The 18,549-nt window shown below is 38.2% G+C and overlaps 1 protein-coding gene across 4 annotated transcripts in view; it reads right to left on the minus strand.

Annotated features, from left to right (window-relative positions):
- SUSD6 (sushi domain containing 6) overlaps positions 1-18,549 on the minus strand; it is an 83,556-nt gene that overhangs the window by 17,062 nt on the left and 47,945 nt on the right. For all 4 annotated transcript variants that reach the window (XM_070758644.1, XM_070758662.1, XM_070758653.1 and 1 more), the window contains 2 exons: positions 15,846-16,023; positions 1,149-1,346 (listed from right to left, as the gene is read on the minus strand). In XM_070758644.1, the coding sequence (XP_070614745.1) occupies positions 1,149-1,346; positions 15,846-15,966 (319 nt within the window). In that variant the 5' untranslated portion in view covers positions 15,967-16,023. The remainder of the gene's footprint in view (positions 1-1,148; positions 1,347-15,845; positions 16,024-18,549) is intronic.

The raw sequence follows: 18,549 nt of genomic DNA on the forward strand, positions 1-18,549 counted from the left end.
TTGCCCTCCCCAGGTATTGACTTATGGATGTGGGCACTCGCGCATGCACAATAGTGCGTGTGCATGCTCTTTTGGCACCCAAGGGGGGAAAAACGTTCATCATCACTGGTTTAAGGAAACAGTCAAGTCTTCATAGCTAACTTAAACATAGTCAGAGTATGGAGCCTTTAAGGCTTTGGGATTACATTGTTCAAGGAACCAGGCACCGCAAAAGAGAAAGTGAAGCCATTCCAATGTCTACATATTCAGCCTTATGCCTTCCATGCATATTGGGCAACAACATACTGTTGTGAGCCGCCCCGAGTCTACGGAGAGGGGCGGCATACAAATCTAATAAATAAATAAATAAATAAATACAGGATTACCAACCAACATGATCTAAAGTCTTCCCCAAATTGATTAATAATTGTATAGGGGAAATACCTTTTCATTATTTTAATTTTAATGATCAACCGTTCCTGAAATGTTCTGTGGAAATTACATTTGCTTATGTGTTTGCGTCTGCAGTATCAGATAGGGCAGGGGTCCTCAACTCCCAGTCTGTGGACTGGCTGCAGCATGTGAGAAACCGGGCCACGTAATCAAGTGAAAGCCCCATTCGCAGGATGCAGGCAGCATGCGAAACCACATCCCCTCTGGTCCGCAAAAAAACTCTCCACTAAACCGTCCCTGGTGCCCAAAACGTTGGGGACTGACGAGACAAGGAGTCGGAAAAGCTGTAGATATTAGGAAACATTTTCTGTACGTCTGCAAATTAGAGTTTTCTGAATTATATGGGGATTATATTGCATGGTGGAGCCCACCAAATGGCTCATTTGACTGTATTGTCGCTGGTGTGTGTGTGTGTAAGAATGGTTATTGGTTTTTGTTTTATATTTTTTTCTCATGCTGTATTTTTATTGTTTATAAGCTACCTAGAATTGCTGTGAGCAAATAGGCAACAATATAAATTTTCAAAGCAAACAAAATTGTAGCTAAATTGGTAGAGAACTGAAATACGTTTGAAATAAAGAATTCTTTTCAGAGAGAATTTATCCCAATAACTCTCCTAAGGTGACGCTTAGAATTTATGTCCGTATCTGAAAACACTGGACAAAAATAAACACCACAGAAAGCAAAAGTGAGCATAGCCATTAAGATATACTGACCTTGGCTAAGTCTACAGGTAACTTCCAGTTCTGGATTCCACTTGCCATTCTTACAAGTCAAATATTTGTAATCTCCTTTCAATACATAACCTTTGTCACAGAAATACTCTATGACACTGTCAGATGTCAGTGGTTCTTTGCAAGGTGTTGGATGACATTTGTAACCTCCATTCTCAGGTTTGGATGGCTGTGGACAGTCTGCAAAGGAAAAAGAAACTACTATGACCCCAGCTTTTAAGCAATAAATCCTATCAATATGTACTCTTATGTGTAATGTTACTACTCATATGTGGTAACCCAGGACCACATACCATTGCATTTCAGCAAACACTAAAGCATAACATGAACACAAATACTCTCTTTTGAGAACCATAAATAAGCATTCAACAGATTCTGACATTGATTATGTTTATACATGTTTTCCCTCAGGAAACAAGGTCAGTGGGATTTATGAAGCCAGTTAGATTCAAACAGTGATTTAGCCAAGACCAAGGTAAATAATAATTTGAACTTGTTGCTTTATGTAGCTTAAAATGCTATACATATTCTGATCACCACAAGCTAAAACACAGTTGGCTTGGCAGCAATTTTGAACAGAAAAGGCAGGTGAATAAAAAAGATTGAAATCCATTCACCTGCCTGTTCCACTAATATTTCCCATCAGAATAAACAAACAATAACCAAGAATAGAGATTTATTAAATGGAGTGTTTTTCAGAAGACAATCCACAAAAGATTATTTTAAGAGCAGTAGCTTAAAGTAGATCATATCTATTCACAAGTTTCTGTAAAGTCCAGTAAGAAACTATTTTATTAATAAAGAGATAAAAGAACATGCAATTATTCACAAATCTAGCTCCCTGTTAAGTCTAAAAAGCCCTGCCCTGCCCAGTCCATCCCATCTCATTCCATGAAAAACCACCAGTGGAACATAAAATTTAATCATGTGTTGGGGTGTAGCAAGTCTATTTCTACAGAAATATTTAGCTTATTGTACCTTTGATGACTGACCACTGGTTATAAAAATACTTTTTTAGCCTCGCCTAAACTATCATATTCTATATAATCAGCCTACACATGTACTCCATGTATGAAACTGAAATCATAATTACCTTATACTAAACCAAGCTATTTTCCTCCTTGAAGAAATGGGGAAAAACAACTGGGTATAAACAGCTACAACCCATAAATATTGTTATAAATATGAAAAACTTACAACTATGGAACAAACGGATAATAATTTTAATTCTAAAAGCTTAATTTTAACATTTTAAATTTTATATACTTTTTTTTATTTTGACGTTTTATTGTACACCACCAAAGATCCTCTTTGAAGCAGATAACTGGTTTAGAAATGTGAAAAATAAAGAATAAATAAATAAATGAAGTGAAACTTTGCAACTTTAAAAACCATCAGTTTTTGTAAAAATAACACTATAAATTGTATTTTAGTCCACTGACATATGCATTAGAGTGTAAGCATTGTATACTATAATAGAAATAATCAAACTCGTTAAGAGCTTTTTTGCATGGCAAGTATATATAAGTACACTTCTAACATACAAGCTTAAGCACCTAATAAACATAGCTGTAAACTAGAAAATGTTACACCATATTGTATTTGCTAAAGTACCATATGTTTGTGTTAGTAAATTAGTAAAATGAAATTGTGTTCCTCCTTCTAACTCTCCTTGCTAGACATTTTCATAAAATTCAGGTGTTTAACATGTTACAATCTGTCCCAAAGTAAGATTTTGGACAGATGTAGTGTAGGCTATTTTGTGAAGGAATCCAAGATTTGCCTAGATACAGATTTTTAAGTAGATGAATGATAAGCTTTAAATATAACTCATTTTAGTTCCTACTGCACTTTTAATAGGACTTTTTAAATTTTAAATTCATGTACTTACTGTATTTATAAACAAACCCAATCAATTAAGATTATGGTTATAATAAGCCCTCAATTTAACAGACAAAATCCAGTGGATCTGATTTCAGCTAGGAACTTTAGCCTGCACAACAAAACCCATCATTTGGCAGATCAATACTGCTCTTCTGCTCAAAAAGGGTACTCAGTTATAAGTAAAGCACTGGAGTGTGTTTATTATTTTTGCCATTTATTATTTATTAGATTAGATTTGTATGTCGCCCCTCTCCAAAGACTCCGATGTCTGTTAAATCCGAAGATTTAACAGACATTTGTCTTCAATATTAATCTATTAAAGACAAATATCTTCATTTGAGTTAACAGTAAAGAACCAAGTAATAATTGCTCCACTGTGGTCTTCTTCAATCAGTGCTGATTGAAAAATTACTATTTCTCTATCAAGAGTGCCTAATGAAGAAGCCTTTTTTTAATATACTAAAACGAATAAATGAGATCATATTCAAGATAAAGGGTTTGTCTATGTAATCATAGCTATACATTTATGTAATTAGATTCAGTTACATACACAGGATAAAATGCGCCTAATCATTTCAAGCTTCCTCAAAACTTTTTTTAAACCGAAAACATCAAAAGGGAAATAAAGACTAATTATAGTCTTGCACCAATGCAATCACCAGCTGGAGATTCACAAAAAGCACAGAGTTGAATTATCTTAATTAACACTCAACACTAGGATTACCACATGCTCATTAAACCTCTGCCACTGAGAAACCATGGAGGAAGCTGTGTCGTACACAGAACTATTAAAATGTTTTTTCTGCAATGTGTCTGTCTTGCCAAGCTAAGACTATACTGTATCTTCAGCAATAGAGCACTCCTGTTTCAATAAAATCTATATCCTAATAAAACAACAGAGCGATCCTTCCCAAAATGGAAAGATATCCATTCCACGTGGAAATGTAACAACAATAATATTTTCAGATAAATAATTTGGCAATAATTGTAGGATCAGATCCAGAAAGTCAATGCTAAACAGCCACATTCAAGCAAAGATTAAAATGCACAATATTCCTCTCAAATGCAAACAATCTATTGTTATAGATAGGCCTTTAAAAATATTTGAAGCTGTCTCTGTAAGAAGCACTTTTTTCAACAGGCAAAAATTGCCCCCTCTCCCAAATATTATGTTCACCGGATTTCACTGACAATGAAGTACTCTTATTTCCACTAAATGTCAACAGGCTTTTAAAGCTAAAGAAGAGTGAATAGTAAAAATGAGCCTCATAGGCAAATGTAGGAGAGGTGTATATTTTATCTCTTTAGTAATTTGCAACACAGAATGCACTCTACTTAATGTAAATCCTTCCATGTAACACAACACATTGTCTAATTTCAGTTTTAAAAACTGGTTTAATATGCCTCAGAATTAAATGAGTGGGTGAATAAGCTCCCCTAGGACATGCCTGTACTAACTTAAATTCTTCTGATGTAATATAAGCAGAAAATAACTACAATGCCTGTAATTTAGTTCATTCTTATAACATGTTCAATAACATGCCGAAAGAAAAATATAATGCCAGCAATGCTAACAATTGTTCCCATTAGGATGAGAGCCGTTGAAGAAATAATGTTATATGTCAAAAAAGATGGGGAAAAATATTCCTCGATTATATTTATTGATGCTTCTCCTGCTATTAGATAATGTGAAATGATCATCATTATGGTACTAAAAAGATGGTCTGGGATTTCAAATCAGAATGAGTGAACTCAAGGAAAGAGAGAAGTCTTTAGTTTTACTCAGCACACCCTTTTCCTGAAATATACTGATTATGTTCTGTGGTTCTATAGGTGGTGGTCTACAGCAAAGGTGTGGAACTGGTGGCCCATGGGTCGGATGCCCTGGCCATGCCTACTCCCATTTTAGGAAAGAAGAGAAAGTTATACTATGTCATATTGTGAAAACATGATGCAGTGAGTTTGATACATCTGGTCTATAGAATACCGACACTGCTGCAGCAGTGGAAACGAGTTGGAGGTGTACAACAAACTTTCAAACTAAAAGCTGAGAAACATAATAGTTTCTGAAGTCAAAGTAATAGAAGGAGAAGAAACCGGCACTGAAAAGGTAAGGATTTGAAAAAGTGGGTGTTTCAGTGAAGAGAACTGGAAGAGCAGGATTAAACAGATCAAGCCACAAAAGACATGGAATAGTTCTGATGGAGACAGATGAGCATCATGAAAGATTCTTTCAACTTAAATTTCCGAAGCACACCTGCACTTAAGAGCTGCAGCATCCTTTGTTCTTTTGTTGGCAGGTCTCAACATTAACTTTTACAAAAAACAGAAAAAAGTTATAATAAATTCATGGATTTTTCTGCCATGGCTACATAACACCTTTAACTGTAAACATTTCATATTGCGAAACCTTTGATTTGCAACCTAGTAATTAATAAGGATACCTACTTAAAATAAGAGGAAAACACAGTTAGGAAGCAGAAATGAAATAAGAAAGACTTAGAAGTTTTCAACAATTCATTGGTAACACAGGCTCCAAACAACTAAAATAACATCTAGATACATGGACATAATCAGATTGAGAAATCAAATTGGTTATATATTATTGCAACACATAACTGGCAGTTTTAAGAGAAAAAAATGTGCCTGGAGCTGACTATGGAACAAATCAAAAATTGTTCATGTGGAAGTTCCAATTTAAGCTCAAGTAGAACAAAACCAACCAGTTTTCACGATATGATCTTGAGAATGTGCACATATTTTGAAGGAGAACATCAGGAATCACTTTAAAGTCCTGAACTTCATTAACAGGAACTGAGCAATGAAATCAAAGTACTAGTTGTTTAGGATGGATGTGAAAATAGACTGCCAAAGACCAAGCATCAAAAGAAAGTAAACTGGATGTCAGAACTGATGGCAGACACAACAAAGAAAAGAAGAAAAGCCAAAATGAAGAAAGGCAAAGATCACAGGAAGGAATTTAACAAAGAAATTCAGAGACCTGTTAGAAGAGACAAAGTGTAGTATTTACGATCAGATCAGTAAAAAAAATCAAGATGTAAACAGAAACAGAAGTCTTCCAAAAGATTTCAGAATAATACTCCAATTAGTATGCTAAACAACACCAATGGACAGAATAACTGATTCAAAAGAGATCAATCAAAATGTCATTATAATGATATTCTATACAAGGGGTGTCAAATTCATGGTCCAGGAGCTGGATCCGGCCAGCGCAGTGATTAGAACTGGCCCGTGGTGCCGCTCTGGAAGCAGCAAAGGACCGGTTTGTGGTGCCTCTGCAAGTGAAAACAGAGCTCAGGAGGGCCTCCCAAGCTCTGTTTTCACTGGCAGAGGATTGCAGAAGGACATCCCAGCTGAAAACAGAGATTGGGAGTCCGTTTTCATTGGCAGAGCATTCAGACCACCACAGCCCCCCTTCCCCCGACACACGTGATGTCAAGCTGGCCATACCCATCCTGGCCCTCTGAGGTCAAACACAACCCTGATGTGGCCCTCAATGAAATCGAGGCTGACACCCCTGTTCTATACAGTAGAGATATATTATTATTATTATTATTATTATTATTTATTAGATTTGTATGCCGCCCCTTTCCGTAGACACAGGGCGGCTCACAACGCAATAAAAACAGTTCATAACAAATCTAATAATTTACAAATTAAAATATTAAAAAAAACCATTATTAAACAGACATACATACAAGCATACCATACATAAATTGTATAGGCCCGGGGGAGATATCTCAGTTCCCCCATGCCTGACGACAAAGGTGGGTTTTAAGGAGTTTGCGAAAGGCGAGGAGGGTAGGGGCAGTTCTAATCTCTGGGGGGAGCTGGTTCCAGAGAGTCGGGGCCGCCACAGAGAAGGCTCTATCCCTGGGGCCCGCCAACCGACATTGCTTAGTTGACAGGACCCGGAGAAGGCCCACTCTGTGGGACCTAATCGGTCGCTTCATCATACCATCCATCCATCTTTATCTATCTGTCTGTCTGTCTGTCAATTTATTTATTAGATTTGTATGCCGCCCCTCTCCGCAGACTCAGGGCGGCAATCTATCATCTATCTGTCTGATGGTCTCCCACCTTTATTATTTTTACTAAATGAAGTGAATATATCCAATATACCTTTATCCTATTTTCACCACAACAACTCTATGGGCTGTGTGTTTGTGACTGGCCCAAGATCATTCAGCTGGCTTTCATGCTAAGGCAGGACTTAACCTCATGTCGCTTGCTTTCTAGCCTGGAACCTTAATAACAAGACCAAAATGGCTATTCAAATTATGTAGTTCAAACTATGCCAGCAAATCTGGAGAACAAAGCAATGAGCTTTGATAGAGATTAGTCTATATAACAATATTAAGAAAGGAGATAGTATGCAAACAATCATACTGTACTCCTAATTTCATTATGTAGTACGGACAGCAGAAGACTAGTAGAATGCATACATGAACACCAATTAACAATAAGAAAACACGATGAAAGTTCTTTAATTTCACAATACATGGACAAACCTGGTTAAGTACCTGGGCCTGGGGCTCAGAATGTGTTTAAACGTCCTGTTAGTTAGCTTTTCTGTCAGTTGATTAATCATCATGGCTGCCGTTTGTACTTATTTATTTTGTGGATGTTTTTATTGTTTTAATGTTGTTAGGTTTTGTTTTTTGTAATTTTACAATTGTAAATCAGCCAGACTCACTTGATTGCATTGGGCAGCTATAGAAATTAAATGAATAAACGCACAAATAAATAATACAATTTAAAGATGAGCTATCTTTAACAAGAGATCAATCCATTGCATTTAGATCAATCCATTGTTAGAATGGAAGACTTTTGAATCACTATATAATAGGGAATTACTAACAGTTACATCCTGGGACAACTGAAATCATACAAGAGCAGCTCTGAGTGGGCTCTTCACAATGAAGGGCATTGATCAAAATCTTCAGAATATCACATGAAGTCACACCCTGGACTGCTAGGGGGAAATATCCCATTCAGTGCATCCATTTAAGAAACTTTCCGCAAGATTTTATGCTTCTTTATACAGCCAAAAAAATCAGAACTTGTTCTTTCATTAAGTAAAATGTCATATTCTAAGGATAACAGGATGTCCATTTCATGTTCGTGCTTATTATACCTTAGGAGGCTCTTGTATTTTTCAAATGGGTCAAACTACAGCTCTTGACTCGGTAATCATGGGGCTACCTTTGAAAAGTGTTCGGAAACTTCAGATCGTTCAGAATGCAGCTGCGAGAGCAATCGTGGGCTTCCCTAAATATGCCCATGTTACACCAACACTCCGCAGTCTGAATTGGTTGCCGATCAGTTTCCGGTCACAATTCAAAGTGTTGGTTATGACCTATAAAGCCCTTCATGGCACCGGACCAGATTATCTCCGGGACCGCCTTCTGCCACACGAATCCCAGCGACCAGTTAGGTCCCACAGAGTGGGCCTTCTCCAGGTCCCGTCAACTAAACAATGTCGTTTGGCAGGACCCAGGGGAAGAGCCTTCTCTGTGGCGGCCCCAGCCCTCTGGAACCAACTCCCCCTGGAGATTAGAATTGCCCCCACCCTCCTCGCCTTTCGTAAGCTTCTTAAAACCCACCTCTGCAGCCAGGCATGGGGGAACTGAGATATTCTTTCCCCCTAGGCCTTTACAATTTTATGCACGGTATGTTTGTATGTATGTTTGGTTTTATAATAAGGGGGGGGGGGGTTAGTTGTTGTAGTATTGGATTGTTACATGCTGTTTTTATTACTGTTGTTAGCCGCCCCGAGTCTACGGAGAGGGGCGGCATACAAATCCAATAAACATAAACATAATCAGTTATATTGCCTGAGAATTGTTCAGAACCATCTAGGATGGAAACTTAAGAAATGCCAAAGATTATCACCTCCAAATTGTTGCAGCTGATGCCCATGTCCTACAACAACTGCCTTATCCTTATCTAGGCATTGGGGATATATTGCACAAGCTCACCAAGGGCCAGCAGTTGCCTTGCTGGACACGCCTCTTCAGCTGTAGCAGATGGCAAAAATCGGCTGAGGGAAGAAGGTTGGTGGGCACAGCAGTGTAGTGTAGGTTGGGGGCAGAGCTGGGGGGTGGGAATAGGTAAGGGGGGGAGTTGAAGTGGAGGCAAGAATGACAGAGCAGAAGAATATGGTCCTTGATTAACAATGTTGTGGTCCTCATCTAGAGACCACAATCTGTACTACCAGAACTGCTATCACTAATAGAATAGAATAGAATAGAATAGAATTTTTATTGGTCAAGTGTGATTGGACACACAAGGAATTTGTCTTGGTGCAGATGCTCTCAGCGTACATAAAATAAAATATACATTTGTCAAGAATCATGTGGTACAACACTTAATGATTGTCATAGGGGTCAAATAAGCAATGAAGAAGCAATATTAATAAAAATCTTAGGATATAAGCAACAAGTTACAGTCATACAGTCAACATGGGAGGAAATGGGTGAAAGGAATGATGAGAAAAACTAGTAGAAGTGCAGATTTAGTAGAAAGTCTGACAGTGTTGAGGGAATTATTTGTTTAGTAGAGTGATGGTGTTCGGAAAAAAACTGTTCTTGTGTCTAGTTGTCTTGGTGTGCAGTGCTCTGTAGCAACGTTTTGAGGGTAGGAGTTGAAACAATTTGTGTCCAGGATGTGAGGGGTCAGTAAATATTTTTCCCGCCCTCTTTTTGACTCGTGCAGTATACAGGTCCTCAATGGAAGGCAGGTTGGCAGCAATTGTTTTTTCTGCAGTTCTGATTATCCTCTGAAGTCTGTGTCGGTCCTGTTGGGTTGCAGCACCAAACCAGACAGTTATAGAGGTGCAGATGACAGACTCAATGATTCCTCTGTAGAACTGTATCAGCAGCTCCTTGGGCAGTTTGAGCTTCCTGAGCTGGCGCAGATAGAACATTCTTCATTGTGCTTTTTTGATGATGATTTTGATGTTAGGTGACCATTTTAGGTCTAGAAATTTGAAGGTCTCTACTGTTGATACTGTGTTGTCTAGTATTGCGAGAGGTGGAAGGGTGGAAGGGTTTCTCCTAAAGTCCACCACCATTTCTACAGTTTTGAGTGTGTTCAGTTCTAGCTTGTTCTGGTAACACCACAAGGATAGTTGTTCAACTTCCTGTCTGTATGCGGATTCATCATTGTCTCGAATGAGTCCGATCACTGTTGTATCATCTGCAAACTTCAGTAGTTTAACAGATGGATCGTTTGAGATGCAGTCATTAGTGTATAGAGAGAAGAGAAGTGGTGAGAGTACACAGCCTTGGGGGGCATCTGTGCTAATTGTACATATATCTGATGTGATTTTTCCTAGCTTCACCTGCTGCTTCCTGTCTGTTAGGAAGCTTGTGATCCACTTACAAGTGTGTTCAGGTACCGCTAGCTGATTTAGTTTAAGTGGTGTAATCATGAGATGTTTCACTGTTGCTTCTTTTAGTGATGAAAATTCTGGTCTCATTAAGGTTGTTAAGCAAGCTCTATTAAACAACTACAACTTTCTCTTAGTTTTTGCCAGTTGTTAAAAGAATTCCACTTCTTCTCACAAATGCTCTTCTTCCTTCATATGCTGCTTTTACTACATTTATCAGCATATGCTGCTTTTACTACATTTATCAGCAAGTTACAGAAAATATCATAATCCTATATTAAGATTATCATACATGTTCTTAAACAAATACACAATACGCTTTTGTCCCTCTGATTCATACATGTTTTTCAAGGATCTACTGAATAGCAAAACTTTGGTTTGTATACCTTCTTCCCAGCATGAAGCTACATTTTACTTTTACATTTTACTTTTTAATTTGGCTTATGTCATTTTTCATATTATTATTTTAATCAGAAAACTGCCAAATACCTTCCCAGATGCTCTTTAACAAAACAAGCCCTTTGCAGTTCTTGCATTCACTTTTGCTACCTTCTTTCTTTCTACAGGGGAACAATAGCAACATTCTCCTAATTATGGGAGTATGGAGTAATGTTAAACAACTTGCTTGGTCACTTCATAAACCAGTGGTGGTGAACCTTTTTTGGCTTGTAGACCAAAGGGTGTGCACACACACTAGTGTGCATGCATGCCTACACCCATGCTCTCTCCCTGCACATGCGCACAACCCCCACGCTGCCTCTCAGTGTTGGTAATGACCTTTAAAGCCCTACATGGCATTGGGCCAGAATACATCCGGAACCGCCTTCTACCACACAAATCCCAGCGGCCTTCTCCAGGTCCCGTCGACCAAACAATGTCGTTTGGCGGGCCCCAGGGGAAGAGCCTTCTCTGTGGTGGCCCCGGCCCTCTGGAATCAACTCCCCCCAGAGATTAGAACGGCCCCCACCCTCCTTGTCTTTCGCAAATTACTCAAGACCCACCTTTGTCGCCAGGCATGGGGGAGTTAAGATATTCCTTCCCCTAGGCCATTACAAGTTATGCCTGGTATGTTTCTGTGTATGTTTGGTTTTTATAATAAGGGTTTTTAGTTGTTTTATTAAATTGGATTGTTACATGTTGTTTTACCATTGTTGTTAGCCGCCCCGAGTCTGCGGAGAGGGACGGCATACAAATCCAATAAATAAATGAATAAATGAATGAATGAATGAATGAATGAATGAATGAATGAATGAATGAATGAACCCTCTGTACTCCTGAAGCCTGGGGGCGGGGGGGAAATAGAAAGAAACTTCCGGTTGGCCCGTTAAGCCATTTTTCACCGTCCCCAGGGCTTCAGAGAAGCATACTGAAATCTGGGGACGATAAAAAAAATGTCCCAATGGGCCATCCAGAAGTTTGTCTTTGAACTTCCAGTTGGTCCATTATTCGCCATCCCCAGGATTCAGGAGACTTTCCTGAAGCCTGGGGGGAGCAAAAATGGCTGAAAAGAAACCGAAAATCGGTTGGTCAGCAAGCATATGCATGCTGGAGCTGACATAGAGCAACACCATAGATTCACCCTCACTGTCATGAACAAATCATATCCATACCTTAAATGTTTTTTTCAGTTACGGAAGCTATCACATATTTTTTTTACTTTTCTTTTTGAGGGACACAATCATTGATAGCATTTGCCTATTTCCACTCTTCAACATTTCACAAATATTCCCATGCAGGTGTATAAAATGCCTCTCCCAATATCCGTTCACTTTATATTCATGAGAAAACATTTCACATTTTAAAAAAATGTTCTCTTATTTATTAATCAGATTTGTATGCCGCCCCTCTCCGTAGACTCGGGGCGGCTACAATGTAAACAAATCTAATAATTAAGTTAATTTAAAAAACCCCAATTTAAGAAAACCAATCATACATACTGACATACCATGCATAAATTTTATAAGCTTAGGGGGAAGGGAAAGTCTCAATTCCCCCATGCCTGACGACAGAGGTGGGTTTTAAGGAGCTTATGAAAGGCAGGGAGGGTGGGGGCAACTCTGATATCTGGGGGGAGTTGGTTCCAAAGGGTCAGGGCCGCCACAGAGAAGGCTCTTCCCCTGGGCCCCGCCAAACGGCATTGTTTAGTTGACGGGACCCAGAGGAGGCCAACTCTGCTTAATAAACTTCCCATTACAAATCTTTCAGTGATCATTGTCAAAAGCAGTGAGAGCCACTGTGGTGTTGTGATTGAACATGGTCGAAAAGGGAGAACAATGTTTTAGGCAAATCTCATCCATGGGAACCTAATTGGTGACTTGGGCCCCTACTTATGGTATTGAGAAGGTATGAGATAATATTATTGGGATAAAATAGAGATTGTCATCTAAGATGCTGGGAACTCTTGGAAGAAAAGTGACATAGCAAGCAAACATGTAAACAATAAAATCAGGAAGCATGTTTCATCATTGGTATCTTTATATCCATTCACCGCAAGATATAGAACTTTTCCTAACCCCCAGACCAACCAACATTTCCACGGATAGAATGTTAATGCAATGTTTGTATTTGCAAATGTTGTATATTAAAGAGGATCTCATGAAGATTGAAATGTTTATCTTCTTTTAAACACTCCTTTTCTCCACCTCTAATTTTTAGGAATTTGGAGGAGGCTCTGTGCAGACCACACACACAGAACCTCATACAGAGCCTTCATTTGAGTGGAAAATAGCTAACATTTGAACAGGTGGGAAAACACATTAATTGGGAAAATAAATTGCTGGGTTAAGCTTCTGCTTTCAGTAGATGGATGTTTCAGTGTTGGAAAATGATTTCCATTCCACAGCTGTATTCTAGCTACACTGGAAAGATGTCTTAGAAAATATCATTTTTACCAAAAGCTACAGCAGTACGGGGAAGACGGGTACAAAGAAATATCTTTTAAGCTGACATTACAGAATTGTTGTTCTCATCAAACTGCAATAGATAGAGGACTAAGCAACATTCAGTCAGTTAGGCAGAAATGCAGACAGTAATCAGCTAATTAGTTTTGTTTACATATCACTTCTATAATTAGGAGCCTATTGGACTTCATACAGAAGAGCACATTACATGCTTGTAATGTAATGGCTGTCTTTATATTAAACATCTGGATGACGGGACTATGACAACTCCCTGTCAGAATCTTTCACACTGCTGGTGACCTTTGGGCTGGAAGTAGGCATCCAGAGCACGTGCTCCCAGGCAAGGGCCTTGTTTGCACTGTCAGTGTCTAAAGAATGTCTAAGTAGTCTTTGAAAAACTACATGAGCCTTAAATAGAAGTTTCTGACAAGAGGATTGTAGATGCAGTTATGGGTGAATTTATTTATTAGATTTGTACACCGCCCCTCTCCGAAGACTCGGGGCGGCTAACAACAATAAAGAAAACAATGTAACAAATCCAATATTAAAAAGCAATCTAAAAAACCCCCAATTTAAGAGACCAATCATACCAACAAGCATACCATGTATAAATTCTATAAGCCTAGGGGGAAGGGAAAAAATTTCAATTCCCCCATGCCTGACGACAGAGGTGGGTTTTAAGGAGCTTGCGAAAGGCAAGGAGGGTGGAGGCAACTCTGATATCTGAGGGGAGCTGGTTCCAGAGGATCGGAGCCGCCACAGAGAAGGCTCTTCTCCTGGGTCCCGCCAAATGACATTGTTTAGTCAACAGGACCCGGAGAAGACCAACTCTGTGGGAATTAGTGTCACTGCTTCAAGATAGGCCAAATTAGGAAATCAAAGCTATGAATCCGAATATTAGTCTTTGGAGAGGGGTGGCATACAAGTCTAATTAATAATAATAATAATAATAATAATAATAATAATAGTAGTAGTAGTAGTAGTAGTAGTAGTAGTAGTAGCAGTAGCAGCAGTAGTAGTAGCAGTTGTTGTTGTTAGTTTTATTATGTTACAATAACAGGATATGAATACACTTCCCTCCTCCCCTCCCTTTATCTTCCCGAGAACTAAAGAGAGTTCAGCCTGAGATGCTTTCTCAAAATACATTTCTGTTCCAGACTTAGAATACTTTTATCTGACTCTTATCTTCCGTTGCAAGCACTTCCTCCTGTCTATCAAGGTTATTTCTTCTGCCCATTAAGAGTCTACTGAAGGAATGCAGAATGTTCAGTTTGAAGAAAAGAAGATTGAGACTAGACATGATTGTCAGGTTGGAGTACACGAAGGGAAGCCACAGGGAAGGTGGCCAAAAATTATTTTCCATGGCCATAGAAACAGAAATAACTGGTATAAGGTCTGTGATGCTGTGTAGAAACATAGAAACACAGATTGACAGCAGAAAAAGACCTCATGGTCCATCTAGTCTGCCCTTATACTATTTCCTGTATTTTATCTTAGGATGGATATATGTTTATCCCAGGCATGTTTACATTCAGTTACTGTGGATTTACCAACCACATCTGCTGGAAGTTTGTTCCAAGCGTCTACTACTCTTTCAGTAAAATAATATTTTCTCACGTTGCTTCTGATCTTTCCGCCAACTAACCTCAGATTGTGCCCCCTTGTTCTTGTGTTCACTTTCCTATTAAAAACCCTTCCCTCCTGAACCTTATTTACTCTTTAACATATTTAAATGTTTCGATCATGTCCCCCCTTTCCCTTCTGTCCTCCAGACTATACAGATTGAGTTCATTAAGTCTTTCCTGATACGTTTTATGCTTAAGACCTTCCACCATTCTTGTAGCCCGTCTTTGGACCCATTTAATACCCGTGTATGCCATAGAAACCATTTCAGGAACCACAATAGAAACATAGAAACATAGAAGACTGACGGCAGAAAAAGAGCTCATGGTCCATCTAGTCTGCCCTTATACTATTTCCTGTATTTTATCTTACAATGGATATATGTTTATCCCAGGCATGTTTAAATTCAGTTACTGTGGATTTACCAACCACGTCTGCTGGAAGTTTGTTCCAAGGATCTACTACTCTTTCAGTAAAATAATATTTTCTCATGTTGCCTTTGATCTTTCCCCTATATATGTAAGGAATGTCTTTTCTTTACTGTATGTGTATACCTACCTATGGATAAATAGGCTTATCTAAATGCAAGTAGAACTGATATAACCATTACACAAACATAAGATAACACCCTTGCCAAGCATCATTTCCATCCTGCTTCTATTGTTGAAATGTTCATGTTGGATAAACGGGGAGGGTTCCAATCAAGCTGGAACTTTGCACAAGCCAAGGAGAGGTGTGTCCCAAATCCCCAAACTTTTTTACAAGAACCCATTTTTCAAGGGCTGTTATTACTTGCCCTGAATTATCACAGAGAAGGGCAGAAATATGCACGAAACAGATAGTAAGAATGTTACTTACATGAGTCCAATCCTTCCACCATACAGGAACTGAAGATAAAGAATGGAAAAAATATCCCATGACTGATCAAGGCAAGCAACGATGTTGTGATGCTCTTTGCTCCTACCATTCCATGGCACATCTTTTAGACACCCAAAAGTTTGTAATGTTTGAAGTCAGATGGTGAACCCAGTTTTACCTTCAACAAAAGAGAAAAATAAAGGTTAGATAAAACATCCGTAGTGAAGAAAAGAAAAAGATCTCAGCATTTTGAACCGATGGCAGTGGATATATCCCTGCAACAAGATATAAATAACATTTCAAAGTAACACAAAACAGCTAGGAATTCATAAAAAAAGGACAGCTATATTGTAGTACTCACATAGACTGTACATAAAGCACTTTCCAAATGGAACTTGAAAGACTGTTTTTGTTTTAAAGAAGTAATTGACAGATTCCTGCCTTCTCTCAAATCTTTCCTGAACCAGTTTTGTTTCCGTCTTTTTAAAAAAAGAGGCTCAACTAGACAATTAGGATTAAAGCATTAAAATCCTTCATAAACTACCTAGAAAAAAAGACAGAAGACTGATGGCAAAGCTGTCAAGAAAATAAATGTGTAGATATAGGCTATACCTTTGAAATGACTATATAGATGAGATAGCCAGGTAGTATCAAAACATCACAAACATGAATTGCAAAAGGGTAAAACTATTTAAACTCCGGGAAGTGACATCACTTCTTCTTGTCTAATGATAATTAGATGCAAGCCAAAAGTATATGTCACCTTCTATATTCAGTTGTGTCCTAGAGCAGAATTTCCTGAATTGGCAACTTTAAAATGTGAGGAATTCTGGAGTTGATGTCCACATATCTTAAAGTTACAAAAATTGAGAAAAACCTGTCCTGGAGTAAAGAGCTTCTTACCTAATCACTCATGTATTTTATACAACATAAGTGATTCTATTATGACTTCATTTCTTTTCACAATCAAAATTGGCATGTCAAACTAAAATTAACTTTCTTAATTAGTATTATGTGCCCATTGGTATTCTTTCAAATGCTATGATATTGTAAGAGATGGAGCCAATCTGAGGACCTGCTGGAGTGTAAGAGCAAGAGGACACCAACTGCTACTCAGACTTGACTGGTGATATTAAACTCAAGAGCAGGGGTCCCCAAACTTTTTACACCGGGGGCCAGTTCTCTGTCCCTCGGACTGTTGGAGGGCCGGACTATTAAAAAAAAACTATGAACAAAGCCCTATGCACATTGCACACACTTTATTTTAAAGTAAAAAACAAAATGGGAATGTACTATTTCGAGGGGGGGAAGAAGTCTGAAATTCATATATGTTTATGGTTTGCTTTTAATTTTTTTTTTTGTTAACATCTGATTGTAGGTTTTCTTGGTTTATAGAAAAATGTATAAAGAAAGAAGGAAGCACTTTGGCATAATGGTTAATAAGTTAGAAATATAATTGGTGTACTTTTTGAGATAACATTAAGGAGGGAATTTAATTAAAAGAAAATGAATGTAACTGGATGATAAAAGTAGGGGGGGGAAACTTTTGCAACTTTTTTGATGATTGATATTAGTTACTAACAAAATACTGCATTTTATTCATAGAAAATTAGATGGAACACTGTGTTGTGTCACTCACCCACGGGCCGGATAAATGGCCTCAGCAGGCCGCATGCGGCCCGCGGGCTGTAGTTTGGGGACCACTGCTCAAGAGAGCTTGGGCAAGAGGAAAAGAAGAGATTTTTATCTTGTTTTGGAACACGTTGTAGATTCGGAGGGTTTTTTCCTTTTTGAGAATGAGGAATGTAAAATCAAGGAAAAGTTAAAGTTAATCTCCCTATGATCCACTCAAACCAGGCAATGGGGATTTTCCTCCCTAAAGAAATCTAATATAATTCTAATATAACTGAATACAAGGAAAAACAAGATAATTTCTGTCTCTATGGGAAGAAAGCAATTAAAAGGTTAGGAATTCAGGAAGTTGGTCTTTATTTTTCACAACCAAAGGAAAAAATCTAGAAATCTACAGCAAATGGAGCCTCTTTATACTGATGTTATCTCTCATCTCCATTGTGAATGTTGGTCTTAACTAGCTCTTTTAAAGACACACATAAGTGTGGTTTTTTCCCTGTTTCACATATACTAATAAAGCATGATTTTGCACATATTTTCATACACTGAATTCCTTGGGAACCACAGTGGAGGAGGAACTTATGTTTTGGGTTTGACTGGCCAGCCAGAGAAAAAGTGTTTTTATAATCCCCAACACTGATTACATACAAGCAAAAAGGGAACTATTGCTAATAACAAGACTTTTGAAAGTCTTTCCGTGTAATATTATTAGGTTTCAACTCTAAAAAAAGATAGATTTTCATGGGTGCTTCACAACTGTGTGTGTCATATCCTTCTCAACAGAATTCCCTTTATGTTCTGAATATGTGAATTTGATTTGAGAATTTTTATGACACAGTATAGAAACATAGAAACATAGAAGACTGACGGCAGAAAAAGACCTCATGGTCCATCTAGTCTGCCCTTATACTATTTCCTGTATTTTATCTTACAATGGATATATGTTTATCCCAGGCATGTTTAAATTCAGTTACTGTGGATTTACCAACCACGTCTGCTGGAAGTTTGTTCCAAGGATCTACTACTCTTTCAGTAAAATAATATTTTCTCATGTTGCTTTTGATCATTCCCC

This window comes from Erythrolamprus reginae, chromosome 1 (assembly GCF_031021105.1).
Source record: "Erythrolamprus reginae isolate rEryReg1 chromosome 1, rEryReg1.hap1, whole genome shotgun sequence".
Lineage (NCBI taxonomy): Eukaryota > Metazoa > Chordata > Lepidosauria > Squamata > Dipsadidae > Erythrolamprus > Erythrolamprus reginae.